Raw genomic sequence first — 25,004 nt, 5'->3', positions numbered from 1 at the left:
GGATGCTGCCTGACCTGCTGTGCTTTTCCAGCACCACAATCTCAACTGTGATCTCCAGCATCTGCAGTCCTCACTTTGTTGATTTTAAAGCTACTGCAAAACCGCTTTCCAAGGATGCCTACCTTGAAGAAGGTCCCCATCTCTCTCTACAAGGGACTCCTAATGAAGGGCCTATGCCCAAAATGTCAATTTCCCTGCTCCTCGGATGCTGCCTGACCTGCTGTGCTTTTCCAGCACCATGCTCTCGACTAATCTCAGAGTAGGATAAAAGACCGGCACAACATTTTACGTTTTGTGTTCTGTTCCCCTGCATTTCTGACCTAACACCCTTTGTCCCTGCACCATCAGCTGAAAGCAGCATTGTTTCTTTGGTCTACCTTTATTGAAACTTGTGCAGGATTTTAGTTACGTGCAGTTTTGGTCTCAGGAAAGATACTACTGCCAGAGAGGGAATGCAACCTTAGTTGTTCGATCAAGAGAGGGTGGATCAATTGAGCCTGAAGTTTCGCAGAATGAGAGGTGATTTCATTGAAACCCACAAAATGCACAAAGGGATAAAAAGGGGAAATGTAAGCTTCCCACGGTCGGGGAGTCTAGAACTAGGGCAAAATTTTTTTTAAAATACCACTTAATTCCAAGACAACAGAACTTTAGTTTTTAAATCAGAGGGTTGTGAATCTCTGAAACTCTCCACCCCAGAGGAGAGTACTTGAGGCTTGACAATATTTTTTTGATAAAGAGTTATGGGATAGTGTGAGTAAAAGGCACTGAAGTGGATCACCAGCCATGATCATTTTCAATGGCACCAGCAGGTTCGAGGGGCTGAATGACCGACTCTCCTGCCTATGTCATGATCTCTACACCTCTATTAACTCTTCTTTCAATATCTTTAACTCCAAGGATAGCAGGTCAGTGGCCTACATTCTGGAGTTCTCTCTCCCCAAACCTCTGTTCCTACAGCACATCTTCAAAGTTCTCTCTCTCTCTCTCACTGACCATACCGTATGCCGCAGCCCTTTGCTTCCTCTGACTTACTCAGATCTGACTTCCTGTGTGAAGCCCACAGAAATATCATACTACAATAAGGACCCTGTAATTATGCACAATTGCTATCAATCCGGTCAAACATTGTGTTATAATCTGAAAACTCACAAGCAGAATTTCGCTGTCTTCCTCAATGTTTCCTTTCCATTCGTACCTGGAGGTAAATTTAAAAAAATGAAAACATTATGCAACTAAATTTACATGTATGCAAATAAAATTTCCATTCCCACGATGGAAAAAAAATCACATTTATGAAGCATCTTTCTGTACTTGAGGATATCTCAGAGCACTTGACAACTTTTGAAGTACTTTTTGAAATATGAATAATTTGTAATGCAGGGAAGACGACAGCCAATTTGCTCACAGCAAGCTTCCAGAAGATGGAATGGGACAATGACAAGAAACAGTAAACTCCCCTGAATGTGGCACACAGTTATAGAGATGTACAGCACGGAAACAGATCCTTCAGTCCAACTCGTCCACGTTGACTCTATGTGTTAAATTAAGTGAGTCTCATTTGCCACCATTTGGCCCATATCTCTCTAAACCCTTCCTATTCATGTACCCATCCAGATGGCTTTTAAATGCTGTAATTGTACCAGCCTCCATCACTTCCTCTGGCAGCTCATTCCATACACGTACCACCCTCTGTGTGAAAAAGTTTGCACTTAGATCCCTTTTAAATCTTTCCCATCTCACTTTAAACTTATGCCCTCTGGTTTTGGATCCCTCTGCCTTGGGGAAAACATTGGCCCTCCCCCCCCCCGCAACCCTCCCTCCCCCATGCCCTTAGGATTGTATAAACCTCTAAAAAAGCCTCAACCTCCAACTTTCCAGGGAAAACAGCCCCAGTGTATTCAGCCTCTCCCTGTAGCACAAACCCTCCAACCCTGGCAAAATTCTTGTATATCTTTTCTGAGCCCTTTCCTGCTTCACAACACTCTTCTGACAGCGGGGAGACCAGAGTTGATTGCAGTATTCCAAAAGTGGCCAAACTAATGTCCTGTATAGGCCCAACATGACCTCCCAACTCCTGTACTCAATGCACTGACCAATAAAGACAAGTATACCAAATGCCTCCTTCACTATCCTGTCTACCTGTGACTACATTCAAGGGACTATGAACCCACAGTCGCCCAAGGCTGGAATTGAACCTGAGTCCCTGGCGCCATGCCTTCTAGAATGCAACTCAGTGTCTTGCTACAGTTCTAGGTAGTTAAGAGTCACCCCCACTGCTGTGGGTCTGGAGTCACATGTGAAGACTGAGAAGATTCTGTCATCAAAATAACATCAGAGAATGAATTTTTGCTATGCCCAGTGGTATCACAGTCACTATTATTGAGATTAGCTTTTTATTCAAAATTAACCCAACGAATTGAACTTAAATTCACCCAACTGCCTTGGAGAGATTCTAAACCCATGGCTCCCATTGTTTGGTTAGGTCTCTGGTCCACGACCACCATGCTACTGATCCACAGTCAAGGTACAGTATCTTGACAGGACCTGTTTAACAGCACTGTGGGAGTGCCAATGCCCCACAGACTGTAGTGGGTGATGAGAGCAGCTCACTGTTACATTCTCGAGGACAGTCAGGGATAGATAACTCACGCCAGTCTTACTGGCAACGTTCACACCTCTTGGTTGCATAAGGTGAAATGATCTTGCATTAATCTACTGGCAAATGTCCACCTGTGAAGCAACGCTGTTAAAATGGATTGACCGATTACTTGTCTCAGGGCTGTGAGTGGATGCCCGATGGTCATTCAAGGTTAGATTGGGTAAAGGGATGAAAGAAGTGGGGTCAAAGGGTTAGTGGGAGGTCAATGGGATTAAAGGTCATTTCACCCCGTGGCCAAAAAGTGCTGAACGCAGACTGAATCCGACGACATCTTTCCGCCCGTAACATCCGCCCCCCCTGGATGAAAAGACTCACGTACACGGAAGTTATCTGAGGCACAATGTTCACGCAGGCAGCCAGCTTCTTCTGTACAACACCCCTGAGGAATTAAACAGAGCAAGGAATGTCAATATGCATTGTGCACCGCAAAGTGTGAATTACTTCAGTCAATTGCTCCAAGTTCAATTTGTAATGGGATTTGTGATGGGATCAAAAGGGCTTGTTTGACTGAATAAGTTAATGGTTTATTTCTAAACTGGCTGTATTTTTGTCTTGCCAAGCAATCGCAATGCTTTTAAAAAAAAAGGGGGCTGAGAAGAATAAATGGGAGACCCATAGAAACCTATAAAATTCCAACAGGACTAGACACGGGTAAACACAGGGAGGGGTGATCAGGGAATTCGGAATCGGGGGGGGGGGGGGGGGATGTCACAGTTCAAGGAGAGGGGATAGGCCATTCAGGTTTGAGATGAAGAGACACAGATTGGCGAGCCTGTGGAATTCACTACACCACAGAAATCTGTTGAAGCCAAAACATGGGATGTTTTCAACAAGGAACTAGATATAGTTCTTATATTTGAGGTGATAGAAGGATATGTGGAGAAAACAGGAAGAGGATGATCAGCCATCATCATATGGAATGATGGAGCAGGCGGCTGGAAGGGCCGAATGGCCTACTCCTGGCTATTTTTGATGTTTCACAGGAGACTCATGTTTACAATGCTGCAGGCCCCATGGCCGCAATTCTCTGTCGCACTTTGCAAAGTATGATACGAAGTCCGATAAAAGACAGAATTTATTTATGTGGTACAATGAGTCTCGGTTTTTGGGTGGGGAGTGTAGTGTTGCAAAGTGCTCCGAGACAAGCAGCGCGCTTTTGAAGGGTATCTGCTTCACGTGCGGCAGCCAAACGTCCCATAGGAAGCCCTAGAAACAATACTGAATCGGAGAGACGGGAACGGGGGGTGCTGGGGGTGGGGGAAAATCTGGTTTTAAAAAAAGGGGTCTGAGAAAAGAAATGGACAGCAAGAAGCACAGTTACTTTCCCAGAAGAAAATGGGCAGTTGTGACGTCGAGGATTCTGTCTGGACTAACTCAACACCTCAGCAGTCTGGATCCAGGCCTGGAGGGAGTGAAGTGTCTCCAAAGGGCCAGGTAATTCTAGACTAGCAGCCATAGAGATTAATTCCGAGGACCAAAGGATTCTGTGAGGTGCTATTGATAAGATGGCCGACAGAGACGTACAGAGTTCAAAAGACGGGAAAAATGAGGTGATACATCAGAGTTAAAAAGGGAGTAGGGGTCAAATGGTTGCTTGAGAATTGGCGGGGGCGGGGGGAGAAGGGAAAAAAAAAGTTGCTGAAGTTTTTCATCTCGCTCTCGTCACATCATCATCACAAGAATACCAGATCTCAAAGGGAACAACAATTACAGGTCATTGTGCTATAAAGTGACAGTTGGGCTCCTCTGCAACCCTGCGCAATAGAAAACCATGATAGAAAATTGCGCTGTATAAAACCACTATAGAAAATTGCTCTAGCCAATCAGCAGAAAGTTTGCATTATCCGAACAGCGTTCACAATTCATCAATCACGTTATAGCCAATTCGTGTTAATGAAGCGCGTGTTAAACCAGGACGACCTGTACAAGTGCACAAGAAGAGGGGGTTGATTGGTTGGAAAGTGGTCTGTGATCGGTAAAGGTGTCACCATGGAGCATGCCAGTAAAACAAGGTAATCCAAATTTTTATTTACATTCAAACCAAGCAAGTTGACACTGACTGAAGAGGTATTGCCACGCAGAGTGCCCAGGAAAGGGCTCCCTCTGTTTTTATTCAGTTCGCCAAGGAGCAAGGCCGAGACACAGGCTTCTTGTTTGCAAAGCCCAAGGCCCCTGGATGTGAACATGTGCAACTTCTAGCAGGCGTACGCAGGCTACATTAATCTTAAAATTGATTGTTAGTATAATTTTTAGCACAACCTGGATTGTTGAGTAAGTGCTTTTCCTGATTTGCTGAATCACATTTAATGTTGGACACTGCACAGGCTGGTTGAATATAGTAAGTGCTCTGCCTGATGCAATCACTTGCTGTTTCATACGATCCACCAGCCACTGGGATGTATCGCCTAGATACCTGGCATCATGCCAGCACTGAAACTTGTATACCAATTACTAATTTCAGAGGAACTAATTTTAGAGGTAAGTGGAACATTTTATATTGGTTTGATGGTTTAATCTTGCATGGAGAGTACCACTCCATGCTGCTACTGCATCGTAGCAAGATGAAATGGCGAACTGCAAATAGTATCTTTGTAATACTGGCTTGTTGAATGCAAGGCAGAAAGTTACAACCGCACATGAGACAAACAAAAAATGTGCAGTGAGTTGCTGTGACCTGGAATGCGCTGACTGAAAGAGCAGTGAAAGTGCATTCAGTGGTAACTTCCGAAAGGAAATTGGAAGAATGGTCACAGAATCATAGATAGCCTACAGTGCGGGGAAACAAGCCATTCGGCCCATCAAGTGTTCACAGACTCTCTGAAAAGCATCCCACCCAGACCCTGCTCCCACAGTCTATCCCCTTTAACCCTTCTAGCCTGCACATCCCTGGATACGACGGGGTAATTTAGGATGGCCAATCCATCTAACCTGCACATCTTTGGAATGTGGGAGGAAACCGGAGCACCCGGAGGAAACCTACGCAGGTGAGGGGAGAAGGTGCAAACTCCACACAGTCGCCCGAGGGTGGAATCAAACCCGGGCCCCTAGCACCGTGAGACAGCAGTGTTAACAACTGAGTCACCGTGCCGACTGAGGGGAGAAAAACTGCCGGCCCCACCTCGAGAGATTATGAGAGTGCGACCAGTCATGTAGTTTTTTCCTTAAAGCTGGCACATCTAAGATGGACTAAATGGTCTCCCATGCGGGACGAATCTACAACGTTACTTGTGTAATAGCAGTGGTTGGGATGAGGGCAGGGGTGAAAGTGTTTAAAACTAGCTGCATGGCCCTATGCACAGACTCATGCGCAAGAACTGGAAAGCCGTGGATAGTCAGTCTCACCGTGCAATGTCTTTAGCAACCTCCATGTTGGGGCAGGTAATGAAGGCCGCAGAGTGGGTCCCAGACACGTAGGTTTCAGTCGCCATGGAGAACAGTCTCAAGCCCACGCTCCTCAGGCCAGAGAACATCAACAGTGTGAACAGCAGAGCCTACAGGAGAGAAGAGAACGAGGGAGGGTCAGCAGACTTACCTTCAACAGTATCAACATCTGAGGTACAGGAGTGTACAGACTCTTTCTGATTTCTGAAGGGTGCTGCAGTTAAGGGGATCTGCAGGTCAGAATCCCTAAAGCATGGAAGCAGGCCATTCAGCCCACCGACCCTCCAAAGACCATCCCGCCCACTCTCACCTCCCCCCCTCTCAACGTAACCCTGAATTTGCCATGGCTGATCCCACCCAGCTTACACATCCCTGGTCACTATGGGCAACTTAGCATGGCCAATCCATCCAACCTGCATATCTTTGGACTGTGGGAGGAAACCCATGGAGATACGGGGAGAATGTGCAAACTTCACACACCAGACGGTTGCCCCAGGGTGGAATCGAAACCGGGTCCCTGGTGCTATGAGGCAGCAATGCTAACCACTGAGCCATCGTGTTGCTAGTTTAGGTATCAAAATCCTAGTATTCCCTGCCTAATGCATTGTGGGTCTACATGGAACATGTGGACTGCGGTGGTTCAAGAAGGCAGCTCACCCTCACCTTCTCAAGGGCAATAAATGCTGGCTCACCCCACATCCCGAAAATCAATAAAAAAAGTTGGCGCGCTATATTCACGTAGGTGAGGCATGTGCTTTAAGTATCGTCCCCCTTAAAAGGAGGAAGCAGGTCCACATGTGACTGACTGGGTACAGAGCTGGGAGGAAGGTGAAGATAAAGCTTACATTTGTCTTTCTCTCACACATACGTGTACACACACAGACACACACACGTGCACAGACATACACGTGTGCACAGACGTATAGAGAAGCTGTTTAAAGTTATTCATGGCTGAGTTGGAAGCTTTGATAGACAAAAGAATCAAAGATTATAACGTACAGACAACAAGATGGAGTTAAGACCAGATCACCCATGATCTTACTGAATGGTGGAGCAGATTTGAAGGGCCGAATGGACTCTTCCTGCTCCCATGTTCCTAGACAGAGAATTTTGCAGAGCTTGGGAAACAAAAGCTTCAAACCCTGTCCGCCCGTCAGTTCCAGAGGCTGAGCAGTCAGTAAGCCTTGCGAGAATGAAGCAGACAACTAAAATCAATGGTAGGTAATCACTCTGTCCAACAGTGACATTCAATCAAGCAGTTCACACCATCTTCAGAGCCCAGGGGCCTTCAATTATTTAATGTGCAATTAAGCATTATAACAGTGTGTGCAGGTGGCACGCAGGCAAACTGCTAACTCAGAGCTGGACGAAAATAACCTCCCCCCCTCACTGCGCGCGCGTATACACACACAAACACATTCACACACACACACACGTACACACACACACACACGCACGCACGCACAAACTGCAGGCTAACTCGCCAACCTTTAATTCACACTCAAGGTCAGTAAAGAAAACCCATTCATTCCCCGTGCTCCTGGCCACTCCAGCACTGAACCACACCCGACTCCACCTTCCCTAATGAATCTGGGTGTTGGGAAGGATGTGGCTCTGTTTGTACACAGAGGAACCTCGATTATCCGAACAAGATTGCAAGGTCCTGATGCTTGACTAAACTGTTTTATCTGGTATTGGAATAAAATATTCCCTGCCCGTGTCGTTCAGATAATCAAGAGTCCTCTGTAGTTTGTTTCCAGTCGAGCGTGTTTGTCGACCTACCCAGGAGCGTGTCTTTTCACACCCGGATATAGCATTCACCAATCTCTCTCTAGTCACCCAAATGGCTCAGAGAACAAGGTACACAACTTCCTGATCCACCCAACCCCATCCCATCCACGTGGGACCTCCCTCCTGAACCACACTCTCTCCACACCCCCTCCTCCCTCTCTCTCTCTCTCTCTCTCGGATGTCAAGCATGGCTTTGTTCACTGCACTCTCACCTGTCCCATCAGAAGGCTGGGGGACCTGTGTAATTCACAATCTGTGCTAACATGCCTAGTGCAGTACTGAGGGAGCACTGCACTGTCAGTCAGACTGTGGGTGAAACACTGAACCGTCCATCCTTCCGGGTGGATGGGAAGATCCCATGGCATCATTCGAAGAACAGCAGAGGAAATGTTCTGGTGAATATTAATCCCTCATGAACACCCTTACTAAATCTGATTACCACTGTTCGTCAGAACTTGCACTCTGCAGCCTGGCTGCCTTATTTCCTACATTATGACCACAATTAGCTATATTCCAAATGTACAATCAATGGCTGTGTTACTTCCAAACTTCTTTCTGGATCGGGGGAGAAACAACAGAGAGGCTGCATACACTTGCAGCCTCCAGGCAACGTTGGCTGCAAAACAATTGTCCTGAGATTGCAAAAGGTGTCACACAAATGCAAATCTTTGTTTTTCTTTCCTCTCCCTCGATCACCTTCCTGGGAGGCACAGTGGCTCAGTGGTTAGCATTGCTGCCTCACAGTGCCAGGGACCCAGGTTCAATTCCCACCTCGGGCAACCGTCTGTGTGGAGTTTGCACATTCTCCCCGTGTCTGCGTGGGTTCCCTCCGGGTGCTCCGGTTTCCTCCCACAGTCCAAAGATGTGCAGGTCAGGTGAATTAGCCGCGCTAAATTGCCCGTAGTGTTAGGTGCATTAGTCAGGGGTGAATGGGTCTGGGTGGGTTACTCTTCGGAGGGTCGGTGTGGACTTGTTGGGCTGAAGGGCCTGTTTCCACACTGTAGGGAATCTAATCTGACCTAATCTAAAGATAGGCCATCTCATCCACACTCCTGTTCCACACCCAACAGTTTCAAAACACCGCGCAAAGTAAAGTTCCCATCTTTAGTGATCGCCTCTCCTGCTTCCAAATTCCATGCAGGTTCTCTGGAGGGCTGCGTCCGACCCAAGTGCAGAAACTTGTGGCAGGAGGGAGAGTCACAAAGTGAATCAGAGGTAACTTCACAGTGTACCGAGAAAATGAAAGTACGGGGCAGCAAGCCAAAGATACAGCTACAGACCGAAGCAAGAGAAATCCAGGCCTGAGCCACTTGCTGATTTAAAATAGAACTCTTACACTTATTTAACAGTCATTGACCAGTTTATTATAAATAACCAACTCTCCTATTGGAACTGTTCTATGAACACATTTTTAAAAAATTACAATATGTAACAGTATAGAAACAGGCTGAAACATGCTGGTATTTATAATCTCACCCCTTATCAGCACCTCCTGTTCTTTCCTCATGTAGCTGTAGGCCTTCAAATTAAACAATGTGGAGATGCCGGTGTTGGACTGGGGTGGACAAAGTTAAAAATCACTCAACACCAGGTTATCGTCCAACAGGTTTATTTCGAAGCACCAGCCTTCAGAGCGCTGTTCCTTCATCAGGTAGCTAGTGAGGTAGGATCAGAATTTATTGCAAAAGATCACAGTGTCATGCAACTGATACGATATATTGAACACACCGAAATGGTTGTTAAGTCTTTCTCCTTTTAGAATGGGTTGCAGGTATTGATTCATTAATATGTAAATCCCAGAACTACTTTCAAGTCACATTCTCAAGGTAACTTAAGGTTTTATGGAAAAAAAGTGACATGTCAGTTCGGACAATGCATTAAAGGTGTGAGGTTAAAGTCTGTCTGTATTCCAATCTTGAGTCAGACTGGTTCTATTTTGAATGCAGGAATTTATAAAAATGCAAATACAATTCTACAAATGCAAATTCACCCAATAGATTTGTATGTGTGCACACGCGTCTGTGAGAGTGAGAACTTGTGTACATGCAAGTGTATGTGTGCATGTGAGCGTGTGTGCGCGCTTGCTTGGTAGGCTTATACTCCGTTGCACACACTCTACTAAGAGCTTACACACGTGCACACACTTACACTCTCTCTCTTCCTCCCTTGCATGCACACAAACACACATATAAGTCTATGGAGTGAATCTGCATCTGCAGAATTGTATTTGCAGATATACTCTATTTTGTTCTAAAAACTCACAGTATGCAGGCCATGTGATATTTTATTGATTCCTACATTAGAAACAGAACCAGTCTGACTCAAGATTGGAATACACACAGAGTTTAACCTCACATCTTTAATGTATTGTCTGAACTGAGATGTCACTTTTTTTTATAAAACCTTAAATTATCTCGGGAATGTGACTTGAAAGAAGTTTTGGGATTTACATATTAAGGAATCGATACCAGCAACCCTCTCTAAAAGATGAAAAACTTAACAATCTAGGTTTGTTCAACATATTGTTTTAATTGCATGTCACTGTGACCTTTTACTATAAATTCAGTGTCTCATGTTCCTGCCCCACTCGTTACCTGATGAAGCAGCAGCACCCTGAAAGCTAGTATTTCCAAATAAACCTGTTGGACAGTAACCTGGTGTTGTGTGATTTTTAACTTCAAATTAAATACGTTAAGGATAATCACTTTAACCACACTTTTGTGGCTGTTAGTTCTACCAGGTGTGAGGCCTTCAGATCAGGAGACCCACTCAAATATAAGGAATCCAAGTCTGACCTTCGCAGAGCCATTAAGACAGCCAAGGACCAATACTGATCCAAACTAGAGACCCAGACAGACACCCAGCGACTATGGCAAGGATTGAATGACATCACAGGTTCTAAGAAGAGACAGTGCAAGATAGCAGATGATGACACATCCCTGCCAGATCGTCTCAACACCTTCCATGCTCGCTTTGAGCCTATTCTGACAAGTCCTGACGAACCTATCCCAACGGTCACTGCATCAGAGGTCAGATCAGTTTTCCTTCGTGCGAATCCAAGGAAAGCGATGGGACCGGACAGAGTACCAGGCCGTGCACTCAGAGCATGTGCAGATCAACTGGCAGAGGTCTTCACGGACATCTTCAACCTCTCCTTGCAGCAGGCCACTGTCCCTGCCTGTTTCAAGATGGCCAACATCATCCCTGTGTCTAAGAAGGCTCATGCAGCATGTCTCAATACCGCCCAGTGGCCCTAACTTCGGTGGTCATGAAGTGCTTTGAAAGGCTGGTCATAGCATTAATCAACTCCAGCCTCCCCACTACTCTTGATCCACTCCAATTTGCCTATCGGACCAACAGATCCACGTCAGATGCCATATCACTTGCCCTTCACTCCTCCCGAGAACATCTTGACACTAAGAACCGCTATGTAAGAATCCTACTCATTGAGTACAGTTCAGCCTTCAACACTACTATCCCCACAAGACTGATTACTAAACTTCGTGATCTCGGCCTAAGCCCCACGCTCTGCAACAAGATCCTCAGTTTCCTGACCCACAGACCACAATCAGTGAAGATTGGGACCATATTTTACCCTCACTAACATTCAACATTGGAGCCCCCCAGGGGTGCATATTCAGCCCCCTACTGAACTCACTATATACCCATGACTACGTCGCCAAATACCAGATTAATGCCATTTACAAGTTTGCTGATGACACCAACATTGTCAGTCAAATCTCAGATGGCGACGAAACAGACTACAGACGGGTGATGGAAGACCTGGAAAAATGGTGCACTGAGAACAACCTGTCTCTCAATGCCAGCAAAACCAAGGAACTCATTATTGACTTTCAGTGGGATGTTACTCATGCCCTCCTACACATTTACAGCACAGAGGTGGAATGAGTGGACGGTGTCAAGCTCCTGGGAATGGTCATCCACAACAAGCTTTCTTGGACTCTTCATGTGGACGCACTGGTTACAAAGGCCCAACATTTCTTCTTCCTCAGGCAGCGAAAATCCTTGCCAACTTTTATAGGTGCGCCATCGAGAGCATTCTGCCTGGATGTATCACTATCTGGTATGGCAACTGTACCATTCAAGATCGGAAACGGTTACAGAGAGTGGTAAACTTGGCCCGGACAATCTCAAAGGCCAACCTCTCATCTATGGATTCCATCTACCAGGCCCATTGTTAAGGAAAGACCGCGAGCATTCTCAAAGATCCATCCCACCCTGGCAATGTTTTTCTACAACCTCTACTATTGAGGGAGAAGGAGAAAGTGAGGACTGCAGCTGCTGGAGATCAGAGCTGAAAAATGTGTTGCTGAAAAAGCACAGCAGGTCAGGCAGCATCCAAGGAGCAGGAGAATCGACGTTTCGGGCATAAGCCTTCCTGAAGAAGGGCTCATGCCCGAAACGTCGATTCTCCTGCTCATTGGATACTGCCTGACCTGCTGCGCTTTTCCAGCAACACATTTTTCATCGGGGGAGAAGGTACAGAAGCCTGAACACATGCACCAGCCGGCTGCACTAGTTTCTACCTGACTGTTGTTAGAATACTGAATGGACTCTCAAACTCTTAACATTAGCCTGTACCTGTACTGTGTTTTTACTGCTGTTTACCTATTATTTACTATCTGTGCTATTTAACTCTGTGATCTGCCTGTACTGCTCGCAAGACAAAGCTTTGTTTTGGTACACATGACAATAAATTCAATTCAATTCAATAAGTTTTCAGCAAGTCTCCATGCCTTCATCGCCCCCCCCCTCCCCCCCATTTCTTATATTTTGTATTTATAGTTGACCTCAATTTTGGTCTCCCTGTGCAGAAATGTGGAGGCATTTGTCCCCAGTAGAGAAAATTAAACGCTTTCAGAACTTTGAAAGGTATCTAGCAGTACACACTTCAGCCTTCCCCTTCCAGATAAGTATTCATTAAGAGAGGGTTAAGTGGAGAGGCGCGTGCATGGAAATAGGAGGCACTGCTTGGTTTTGTTGCCGGGTTTGAGAGAGGAAATTACAAGTATAAAGGGAAAATGAAAAAAACTTACAAGCATTGTGGCTCTGAAGGGGCTGTGTTTGAGGCTGAGTTTCACGCTGCCCAGCAAATGACTGAAGTCATGCATTCCCCTCTGCAGACAGACACCAGAGAAGAGGTGTTGGAAAACGGCACTGACAGAACTTTCTGATAACATTGCAGGCTCACAGAAGGAAGTCAATCGACCCGCTGACTCTGTGCTGAGTCTTTTCGAGCAGCACAATGTCTCAGCGGTTAGCACCACTACCTCACAGCGGCAGGGAGTCGGGTTTGATTTCAGCGTCGGGAGACTGATTGTGTGGAGTTTGCACATTCTCCTCACGTTTGCGTGGGTTTCTCCCGGGTTTCTACCCACAGTCCAAAGGTGTACAGGTTAGGGTGGATTGACCATGCTTAATCGTCCCATAGTGTTCGGGCTAGGGGGACTAGCCATGGGAAGCACAGGGCTTCAGGGATGGGGTGGTTGGTTGCTCACTTGCTCTTCGGAGGGTCCTTGCGGACTGGATGGGCCGAATAGCCTGCTTCCACACTATAGGCCTTCTATCCTATAATGGAGGATGTTATGCATTCAAGGGCAGCGCTGTGGGAGCACTGCAGTGTCGGAAGTGCCGTGTCTCTGCAGAGGTGTTACATTACAGGGCCACCTGGCTTCTAAGATGGACGCAAGAGATTCGACCACACCACTCTCCAGAAGGGCTGAGGGCTTGCTCACCAGTGTCTGATCAATATTTATCACAAAATCAGCATCACACAAAGCAGAGTTTTTGGTCATTATCATGCTGCTGTCTGTCGGAGCCCCCTGCTATGTGCACCTTAAGTGACCACGTGACAGACTGTAATTGCAGCTATTCTCCGGAAAAGTCATTCATCGTTTGTAAAGCATTTTAGGAACATAGTACAAAGGAACCTCGATTATCCAAACAACTGCGGCAGGTGAGTATTTTGCTCGGATAATCGAACCTTTGGATGATTGAGTGCCGGATAGCACGGTTCAGCCAAGCATCGGGACCTTGTGATCTTGTCCGGATAATCCGAAATTTGGATAATCGAATGCCAGGTAATCGAGGTTCCTCTGTACTTAGCAGCAGGATAGGCCGCTTGGACATTCAAGTCTGCCCTGCCATTTGATAAGGCCATGGCAGATCTGACCCTGGCATTAATATCGTGTTGCTGTTTGCCATCTATAACCCTGGCTTCCCGATCTATGAAGACTCTAACTGAGCTGTGAAAATACTCGATAATTCCACCTCCATTGCTTTCCTGAGGAAGGAAATTTGTTCTGGGCAAAAAAAAACCTCCTCATTTCTATTCGGTGGATTAGCCATGCTAAATTGCCTATAGTGTCCAGGTGATGTGCAGGCTAAGTGGATCAGTCATGGTAAATGCAGGGTTACAGGGAGAGGGTAGGGGGAGTAAATCTAGGCGGGATGCTCTTTGGAGGTCAATGGGCTGAATGGCCTGCTTTCACACTGTAGGGATTCTATCTCAAAAGGGAGACTTCTTACTCAGACTGCAGTCCTGAGTTCTGGTCTTACCAATAATAGAAAACACTGGGAGGATTTGAGCTATAGGAAGAGGCTGAACAGGCTGGGGCTGTTTTCCCTGGAGCGTCGGAGGCTGAGGGGTGACCTTATAGAGGTTTATAAAATCATGAGGGGCATGGATACGGTAACCAGACAAGGACTTGTCCCTGGGGTGGAGGAGTCCAGAACTAGAGGGCATAGAACATAGAACACTACAGCGCAGTACAGGCCCTTCGGCCCTCGATGTTGTGCCGACCTGTCATACCAATGTGAAGCCCATCTAACCTACACTATTCCATGTACGTCCATATGCTTGTCCAATGACGACTTAAATGTACTTAAAGTTGGTGAATCTACTACCGTTGCAGGCAAAGCATTCCATACCCTTACTACCGTATTCATATAGGTTTAGGGTGAGAGGAGAAAGATATAAAAGATACCTAAGGGGCAGTTTTTACACGCAGAGGGTGGTGCATGCATGGAATGAGCTGCCAGAGGAAGTGGTGGAGGCTGGTACAATTGCAACATTTCAAAGGCATCTGGATGAGTATATGAATAGGAAGGGTTTAGAGGGATATGGGCCGGGTGCTGGCAGGTGGGACTAGATTGGGTTGGGATATCTGGTTGGCATGGACAAGTTGGACCGAATGGTCGCTTTCCGTGCTGTACATCTCTATGACTTTATGAGTGGTACAGTATTAATGCCACTGTACTGGGAAATCGAGAGCTAATGTTGTGAGGACTGAGTTTGAATCCCATCATGGCGTATGGTGAAATTCAATAAAAGGCATGTAGCCATACAATAAGCCATTTTTTAAAAAACCCATCTGGTACATCCATGTCCTTTAGGTTTACTAATGTCGCTTAGTGAATGAAATCTGCCATCCTCACCCTGTCTGCCCTATATATGACTCCAAAATGTGGTTGAATCGTGACTGCCCTTTGGGCAATCAGGGATTAGCTGTAAATGCTGGCCTAATGAGTGACCCTAAGGTCCGTGAACAGCGACGGCTGGGAGAGAATCACAGCTGTAAGAGCTGCTCCTTTTTTATAGGGGTTTTCTCTTCTGTGTTGGAGCTGATTTCCTCAATTTCTAGGAGCAGTAACTACCGTCTTTATAAGGTTCGTTTAAAGAAAAGCTCAAAAACAACAATACTTTAAACGGGAGGGGAGAGAGAGAGACGGAGTTTTGGGACAGACCATGTGGGAGGTCAGAGAATAGCTCATCAAAAAAGCCTCTGAAAGGCAATGCTTTCACACAGAGGCTGGTGCATGTATGGAATGAACTGCCAGAGGAAGTGGTGGAGGCTGGTACAATTACAGCATTTAAAAGGCATCTGGGTGGGTACGTGAATAGGAAGGGTTCAGAGGGACATGGGTCAAATACTGGTAAATGGGACTAGATTAATTTAGAATCTGGATTAGTGGTGCTGGAAGAGCACAGCAGTTCAGGCAGCATCCAAGTAGCTTCGAAATTGACGTTTTGGGCAAAAGCCCTTCATCAGGAATAAAGGCAGTGAGCCTGAAGCATGGAGAGATAAGCTAGCCTGTCAGCAAAGGTGAGTTGGACTGAAAGGTCAGTTTCCACTCTATATTAGTCTATGATTAAGAAAAGAAATACCTCCGAGTCTCTCTCCATTAGGTCCCCTCGAAGTCTACGATTCTTCGATAAACACGGAGGTCATTAAAGACAGTACAAATGCAGGTCTTCACCTTGTCCTTTCACAGTTTGGATAGTGAGCAGGTTATACTGCCAGGTGACAGTGAGATGAATGACTGGTTGGGCTGTCGGTGTGCTTTTAACTGACCAGGATATCGGTCAAGCCTTGAAGTTTGATTTTCTTTTTTTACATTTCCAGCTTAATAATTTCCTTCCCAAAACAGGATGACCAGAACTGGACACAGTATTTCGGAAGAGTCCTCACCAACATCCTGCACAACCTCAACATGACATTCCCACTTAATTGAAACTGTCTCACATACCTTCACTGTTGCTGGGTCAAAATCCTGGAATTCCCTCCCGAAAGACAATGTGGGTTGTCTGACAGCACGTGGATTGCAGTGGTTCAAGAAGGCAGCTTCTTTAAGGCAACAAGGGATGCACAGTCAACACTGGCCTAGCCATAGCAGCCAGGTCTCATATGAATTGTTAAAAAGTGGAGATCTGAAACTCCCTCTCCCAACGATCTAAGAATCGTCAGTGGATACCAAGATTAAGTTTGACAGATTTTAGTTGAACAAGGGTACGAATGAATGTGGAACCAAACTGAGTAAATGGAGTTACGATACAAGTCAACCAGAATATAACTGAAAGGCAGGGCAAGCTGGAATAATCTGTTCCTACTCCTCTGCCAAAACTCGACTGTTCATTGCAGATGAGGAGTCGGGAAATTAAGAACTGAAAGCGATTATTAAAGTAGCAAGCTGTAAAGTCCTAAGCTCAGAACTAAACGTACTAATTGAAATTAGTAATTAAAACGAGACACTAACAAGACTGCTAGAGGGAACTACCTCAAGCTAGCTGCTCCAGTTTGTTCACTTCTTAGTGAGACGTACTTATTCACACAAAACCAAAACAACCCAGCACCCCAGGGACATGTAGGTGTACCTTAAAGGTGTGACTGTGTGTCAACGGCTGTCCTCTCCCACACCCAGTCAGTGAGATATCTCACCCAGGGTGTTGATGCCCCCACTGTTGTGTATCAACTCAGTACATATGTTAGTGGGATCTCAAAATGTTAGGGCAGCACAGTGGCTCAGTGGTTAGCATTGCTGCCTCACAGCACCAGGGACACCAGGCACCAGGGACACTGGTTCGATTCCAGCCTCAGGCGACTGTCTGTGTGGAGTTGTACATTATCCCTGTATCTGCGTGGGTTTCCTCTCACAGTCCAAAGATGTGCAGGTTAAGTGAACTGGCCATGTTAAATTGCCCATAGCGTCCAGGGATGTTCAGGGTAGGCGTGTTAGCCAGGGGAAATGCAGGGTCCTGGGGATGGGCTGGAAGGGCTGTGTCTGGGTAGGATGCCCTTCAGGTCAATGTGGACTCGACTGGCCAACTAGCCTGCTTTCACACTGTAGGGATTCTTTACATTAGCCATTCCTTTGTTGACGACGGTACTCCCTAATTGTACTGTGGGGGGAGTCCTCAGTCACATGAACTGTGGCGGTTCAAAACTGCAACTCATCCCCACTTTGTTAACAACCACTGTGAACTGGACAACCTTGCTGACAGCACTACCCAGAGTGAGAGAGAGAGAGAGAGACAGACAGAGAGAGAGAGATAGAGACAGACAGACAGAGCGCAAGAGAGACAGAGACAGAGAGAGAGAGAGACGGAGAGAGAGAGAGAGACAGACAGACAGACAGGGAGAGAAAGAGACAGACAGACAGACAGGGAGAGACAGAGAGATAGAGATAGAGACAGACAGACAGAGAGCGAGAGAGAGAGAGAAAGAGAGACACAGAGACAGACAGAGAGAGATAGAGATAGAGACAGACAGAGAGAGAGACAGAGAGAGAAAGAGACAGACAGAGACAGATAGAGAGAGGGAGAGAATTAGAGAAAAGAAAAATAGGAACTGAAGTTTCGGGGAAACACACAAAATTACACCTCAGAATGATCTTATCACACATAGATTCACAGCACGGGTGCTTCCTGGTGCCTCTCCGTGTGGCTCATGTGCAAGGCTAATGGTTCTGAGAGACAGTAGGGACTTTAACTAAATAAAAGTGACGGCGGGAGAAGGATGGGTGGATAGGGGAGGGAGGGGGGGGTTTGAGAGCAAAGGTACCCAGAATGGGACAAAATGCATAAATAAACAGGCAATAGGGTCAAAGGGATGAAAGAATGGCAAAAGGGAAAAACTAATGGCTCTTCACTTAAATGCATGCAGTACTCAGTACAAAATAATTAACTGCACAAACAGACGTTAATGATTACGATGTTTTAGCCATTATGGAGATCCGGCTCCAAGGAAATCGAAGTTGGCAACTAAATACTCAGCGATGTGTCACTTTTGAAAAGGACTGGCAGGAAGAGGTGGTGATAGGGTAGCCTTGTGCACGCTGGATGGAATAGGTGGGAAAATAAGAAGCGACCTTTGATTGGATAACATAGAATCCAAATGGGTTGAGGGAAGAAATAACAACGGGAAGTTGACACCAGACCAGCAACTGCGGGCAGGTAGTGCGGGAGCCCTTTGTAATCATCCCGCCCTCAAACAGATATACCGTGTTACATACTTGCGGTGGGGGAATGGCCTCTGGAGGGAAGGCAACAACAGGCAGGTTTGTTGTTCTGTTGCACAGCAGAGGAGGGAACAGCTTTAGTGATCAGGGACTCAATTGGCAGGAGAGCCAACAGGGAAGTCCGTAGCAACAAGCAAGACTGGTGAATGGTGTGCTGCCTCCCTGTTGCCAGGGTCAGGGATGTCACAAAGCCGCTGCAAGGCAATCTGAACAGAGAGGGTGAACAGCCGGCAGTCGTGTCGGCACCAATGACATGAGGTTTAAAAAAAAATAAAATGAGGTCCTGCAACAGGAGCTTAGAGAATTCACTGGTCGACTAAAGAGGAAGTCGTGAGTGTGCTGCTGGAAAAGCACGGCAGGTCAGGCAGCACCCGCAGAGCAGGAGAGTCGACATTTCGGGCATAAGCCCTTCATTAGGAATGTCTGAAATGTCGATTCTCTTGCTCCTCGGAGGCTACCTGACCTGTTGTGCTTTTCCAGCACCACACTCTCAACTCTGATTTCCAGCGTCTGCAGTCCTCACTTTCTCCTAGATGAAAGAGGAAGACTACTCAGGTTGTAATCTCCAGTGCAATGTGCTGAGTACAGAATCAGGAAGATAGGACAGATGAACGTGTGGCTGAAGGCATGGTGTAGGCGGAGGTCCAGCTTTAGATCCTGGGGACAGCGGCTTGAGATTGGTTAGAACCTGTACAAGCTGGGCAGGTTGCATCTGAACTGCTGGGAGTTCATTGCTGGGAGGTTTGCTCATGTGCTGGGGAGGTTTTAAACTGATGTGGCAGGGGGTTGGGGTTACCCACTGTAAATATAAAATCGGGACCAAGGTCCTATCCAACACAGAAGGAACATTAGGACACTCCAGTAGGTGGAGAAGGCATGGGCAGGACAAGGCATATGGCACCAATTTAATGTAGAGAGTTTGACAGGCGAGGCAGGGGAACTTAGAGCATGTGGGAACATTACATTGTTGTAATCACGGAGGCACGGTGAAGGAACAGCAGGACTGGCAGCTCAACATTGCGGCCTATAATCATTTCAGGCACAGTGGTGCTGGGATGCGAGAGAGAGAGAGGTGGTGGCATTGAATTTTTGATAAAGGAAACCGTCACTGCGGTAATGAGGGAGCTCAAAGGCTCTAAAAAAAGATGCCGTTTGGGTAGAGCTTAGAAACAAAAGAAAAGGGGTGATTACTTTGCTGGGATTATACTGCAGGCCCTCCAACAGTCAAATGGAGAGAGGAGCAGGCATGTACGCAAATGACAGAAAGGTGCAAGAGAAATAGTTGTAGAGGATTTCAACTTTGTTAACATTAACTCAGAACGCCCTGCTGCAAAAGGATTAGACAGGGTGGAATTTTTGAAGTGCACCCAGGAGAGCTTTTGGTGCCATTGGGTAGACAGTCTAACTCGAGATGGGGCAGTGCTAGCTCTAACCCTGTGGAACGAAGCCGATCAAGCGGTTGAAGTTTCAGTAGGGAATTCATTTTAGGGACAGTGACCACGACTCTGTAAGTTTCAAACGCATTATGGGCTGATATTGCACAAGTTAAGTGTCTAAACTGGGGGAGGGCCAATTTCAAAATCATTAGACAGGATCTGACATATATAAACTGGGAGCAGCTACATACAGGTAAGTCTACATTTGGAAAGTGGTATGGTGACAATTCAGGGCCAGCGTGTCCCCCTGAGAGTGAAGGACAAGGGCAACAAGTCCTGGGAAATCCAGGATATCAAGGGATACCGAGAGGATATTGAAGGATATTGAGAGTTTTATAAAGAAAAAGGAAGAAAGAATATGCTGGGTACAATGCATTAAAAATAGGGGAGGCCCTTAAAAATACAGAGTGCAGGGGGTTGCTTTAAAAAAGAGTAGGAGGGCAAAGAGGGGCCACAAAATATCTTGGACCGTTAGGATTCCACATGAGGACTCAGGAAAACCCCAAGGTACTTTTATAAGTGTTTTAACAGTAAAAGGGTTAACAGGGAAGGACTGGGGCCTCACAGGGAAGGAAAACATTGTAGCAGGGGATTTCAGTTGGGATGCTGAGGTTCTTCAACACATTAAGATTAATAAGGAGATGGTGGTAGATGTTTCAGCAGGCAGAAAAGTGCATAAATCCCCAGGGCCTGATATGGGAGGCAAGAGGGGAGATTGCTGGGGCCCTTGCAGACATATTTAATACTTCGCTGGCTACAGTTGACATGCCAGACGATTAGAGGACGATTAGAAAGAAGCTTTTCTTTAAGGAGGACAGCAGGGATAGGCCAGTTATTTACAGACCAGTCGGTTTGATGTCAGTGGTAGAGAAATTATTTAAAAAACCTCTGAGGGACAGGATGCAACTAAGTTTGGAAAGGCCGGGATCGTCAGCACAGAGTTGCTCGAGGGAGACCCTCTCTGACTAACATAACTGAGTTTTCTGAAAGGATGACTCGATGTATTCATGAGGGTAGTGCAGTTGCTGTGGTTTAGATGGACTTCAGGAAGGCCTTTGACCCAAGTTTCACATGGAAGGCCGATCCGAAAGGTAACAGCCCGTGTTGATCCAAGGCAAGTTAGCAGAGTGGATCTAAACCTGGCTTGGAAATAGGAGGCAAAGGAGGAGGCAAGGCCTGCAGATCAGGGTCGAAAAGTGTGGCGCTGGGAAAGCACAGCAGGTCAGGCAGCATCCGAAGAGCAGGAGAGTCGACGTTTCAGGCACAACTCCTTGTTTGTGTAACTGGAAGCCTGTGACCAGCAATGTACTACAGGGATAGGAGCTGGGACTCTCGTTGTTCACATCGAGAACTTGGATGGGAATGTAAAAGGTGTAATTACTATTTTTGCAGATGACGCAAAAATTGTCGGTGTTGTTGATACTGAAGGGGATGGTCTCACGCTCCAGTCAGATAGTGGTCAGCCGATAAATTGGGCAGAGCAACGGCAGATGGAATTTAATCCCAGTAAGTGTGAAGTCATCGTGGACTGAAGAATGTGCTATACAGTTGTATGTGATGCATTTTGGAAGGTCTAAAAAGTGAAGGATACACACAATAAATGGTAGGTCCTTAGTGAGGAACAAGGGGATAGATTCCTGAAGGCGTCAGCACTAGTAGACAGGGTGATGAAGAAGGCATATGAAATGCTGCCTTCTTTAGCCGGGACATGGAATATACTTATTACAACTTTATAAAACATTGGTTAGGCCACAAATGCTCATCACACTATCGGAAAGAATGTTATTGGAGAAGGTGCAAAGGAGATTCACCAGGATGTTGCCTGGGATTTAAAAAATCTCAGTTATCAGGATAGTGTGGAGCGGCCTTGGAAGAAGAGATTGGGTAGGGCGTGGGGGGTGGTGGGGGGAATCTCACAAAAATATGAGACACAGAAACAGGGTGGATGATGAGAATCTTTCCAACGATGTGCAGGTTAGGTGAATTGGCCATGCTAAATTGCCTGTAGTGTTAGTTGAAGGGGTAAATGTTGAGGAATGGGTCTGGGTGGGTTGCTCTTCAGAGGGTCGGTGTGGACTTGTTGGGCCGAAGGGCCTGTTTCCAGACTGTAAGTAATCTAATCTAATCTAAGACCAGAGGGCACAACTTTAAGGTGAGGAATGTGGTTCAGAGGAGATTAAACATTAAAGAAGCATCTAGGTGAGTACTTAAAATACCAGGGCATGGTAGGCAATGGACCAAGTGCAGGTAAATGAGATTAGAGTAGTTTGGTGTTTGTTGGTCGATATATAGGGAAGGCAATAGCTTTGTGATATTATTGCTATATAACTAATCCATAAATTCAGCCAATGTTGTGTGGACCAGGTTCGACTCTGTCACAGCAAATGATAAGACTTTGAATTCAATTTTAAAAATCTGGAATTAAGAATCAACTGACAACCACAAACCATTGCTGACTGTCGGGCAAAACCCATCTGGCTCATTAATGTCCTTCAAGAAAGGAAATCTGCCATCCTCACCTGGCCTGGTCGACACTGAGTCTCCAGATCCACAGCAATGTGGTTGACTCTTTGCTGCCCTCTGAAATGGCCCAGCAAGTCACTCAGTTGTATCAATTGCTATAAAATCTCAACAGAAATGAAACTGGATGGATAACTTGGCATCCGTCGAGGCACTGGAAAGGACAACGGCAGAAATAGCCCTATCAGCTCCTCAAATTCCTCCTTACTGAGGTAGAGTCATACAGCATGGAAATAGACCCTTTGGTCCAACCAGTCCATTGCACAGTTTTAGCAAAACTTCCCTATTTTTATATTTTATTCCCTTTGACGTAGAGGCACAGATGCTAGCTTATTCTGATTCACACGGGATTCTCAAATCCATCTATGTCTCAGCTTTCTGCAGTCCTTCTCCATTTAAACAAATTGCATCTCCTCTATTCCTGTCAAAGTATAAAAACCTCACATTTTCCCACATAAAACTGCACCTTTCAGGTTTTTGCCCACTCACTTAACCTCTTTACGTCCCTCTGCAGACTCTGTCATTCTCACCCCCTTGCCTTCCTAATTATTTTGGTGTCGCGCAATTTCCTCATCCAGGTCAGTAATATATTTTGCAAATGACTAGCCGCAGCCTGAAACCATGAAGGGGAAATCGCACCGGACAAATGTATTTGAAATCCTTGAAGGTGGCAGATTGGCCAATCAACAGAAGACAAGGATTTGAAATGACGGAGCTATTTTCAGGACAAGAAGCCCGGACCAGTGGAATGGCAGAGAGATCAGTGCTGGGGCCACAATTATTTACATGTTATGTCGACATATATAAATTAACAACAGAAGTTACAAATAGAGGAAATTTGAAGTATCCCACAAAGCCCCTTCACCTTCCACTGGTCTACGGGGTCACACAACACCCCACACACCCTCGAGTGCACCCTGATCCTGGGGTCATGCCCCCACACTCTAACCCTGGAGGGCATACCCTCTGACCCTAGGAGACATACCCTTCTCACTCTGACCCTGCATGATATGCCCCCCCACTATGACCCTGAGGTGACATACCCCCTGACTCTGGGGAACATACACCCCTCACCCTGACCCCAGGGGACATACCCCCCTTACCCTGAGCCTGGGGGACATACCCCATGACACTGACCCTGGGGGATATACCCCCCTTACCCTGGGGGAAATGCCCCCCTCACCGTGACCCTGGTGGATATACCCCATGACCCTGACCCTGGGAGACATACCCCACCTCACTCTGACCCTGGGGGACACACACACATGTAACCAGCTGACGGGGACATTATGACGTTATTTGACGGGTGTGGATCATTTTAACGGGAATCTCTCGCGCTGAGGCCGCACACACTCACCCGCTCACGGACACACACGTCACCGCGTCTAGCGTCACAACACGTGAACAGGGGGCGGGGCCAGAGAGAGGGACACTGCTCAATGTACAGAGAGAGATTGGGACACTGTACAATATACACAGAGAGAGATTGGGACACTGTGCAATACACAGAGAGAGATTGGGACACTGTGCAATGTACAGAGAAAGAGAGGGACACTGTGCAATATACACAGAGAAAGAGAGGGACACTGTGCAATATACACAGAGAGAGAGAGGGACACTGTACAATATACAGAGAGAGAGATTGGGACACTGTACAATATACAGAGAGAGAGATTGGGACACTGTGCAATATACAGAGAGAGAGAGATTGGGACACTGTACAATATACACAGAGAGAGATTGGGACACTGTGCAATATACAGAGAGAGATTGGGACACTGTGCAATGTACAGAGAAAGAGAGGGACACTGTGCAATATACACAGAGAGAGAGAGGGACACTGTACAATATACAGAGAGAGAGTGGGACACTGTGCAATATACAGAGAGAGATTGGAACACTGTGCAATATACAGAGAGAGAGTGGGACACTATGCAATATACAGAGAGAGATTGGGACACTGTGCAATATACACAGAGAGAGAGAGTGGGACACTGTACAATATATACACAGAGAGAGAGATTGGGACACTGCAATATACAGAGAGAGATTGGGACACTGTGCAATGTACAGAGAAAGAGAGGGACACTGTGCAATATACAGAGAGAGAGAGAGGGACACTGTACAATATACAGAGAGAGAGATTGGGACACTGTACAATATACAGAGAGAGAGACTGGGACACTGTGCAATATACAGAGAGAGAGATTGGGACACTGTGCAATATACAGAGAGAGAGAGAGGGACACTGCAATATACAGAGATAGAGGGACACTGTACAATATACAGAGAGAGAGATTGGGACACTGCAATATACACACAGAGAGAGAGGGACACTGTACAATATACAGAGAGAGAGAGGGACACTGTGCAATATACAGAGAGAGAGATTGGGA

The 25,004-nt window shown here is 46.3% G+C and overlaps 1 protein-coding gene across 4 annotated transcripts in view; it reads right to left on the bottom strand.

Moving 5' to 3' along the window:
* The window catches only part of LOC140455149 (protein CutA homolog), a 38,409-nt gene extending 14,418 nt beyond the window's left edge, over positions 1-23,991 (bottom strand). Inside the window, exons 1-7 of one of the 4 annotated variants that reach the window (XM_072549845.1) lie at positions 23,966-23,981; positions 22,608-22,762; positions 16,385-16,482; positions 12,892-12,972; positions 6,005-6,153; positions 2,982-3,041; positions 1,153-1,198 (exon numbers count right to left, since the gene is read on the bottom strand). In XM_072549845.1, coding sequence (XP_072405946.1) covers positions 1,153-1,198; positions 2,982-3,041; positions 6,005-6,153; positions 12,892-12,966 — 330 coding nt within the window. In that variant the 5' untranslated portion in view covers positions 12,967-12,972; positions 16,385-16,482; positions 22,608-22,762; positions 23,966-23,981. Of the gene's footprint in view, positions 1-1,152; positions 1,199-2,981; positions 3,042-6,004; positions 6,154-12,891; positions 12,973-16,022; positions 16,056-16,384; positions 16,483-22,607; positions 22,763-23,965 lie in introns of those variants that run through there. The other 3 variants (XM_072549846.1, XM_072549847.1, XM_072549844.1) reach the window with 3 other exon arrangements.
* Between the last annotated feature and the right edge of the window lie 1,013 nt (positions 23,992-25,004).

Source organism: Chiloscyllium punctatum, chromosome 30 (genome assembly GCF_047496795.1).
Source record: "Chiloscyllium punctatum isolate Juve2018m chromosome 30, sChiPun1.3, whole genome shotgun sequence".
Taxonomy (NCBI): domain Eukaryota; kingdom Metazoa; phylum Chordata; class Chondrichthyes; order Orectolobiformes; family Hemiscylliidae; genus Chiloscyllium; species Chiloscyllium punctatum.
Note: the sequence above shows the minus strand (reverse complement) of the source record. Positions and strands in the feature narration are given on the sequence as shown.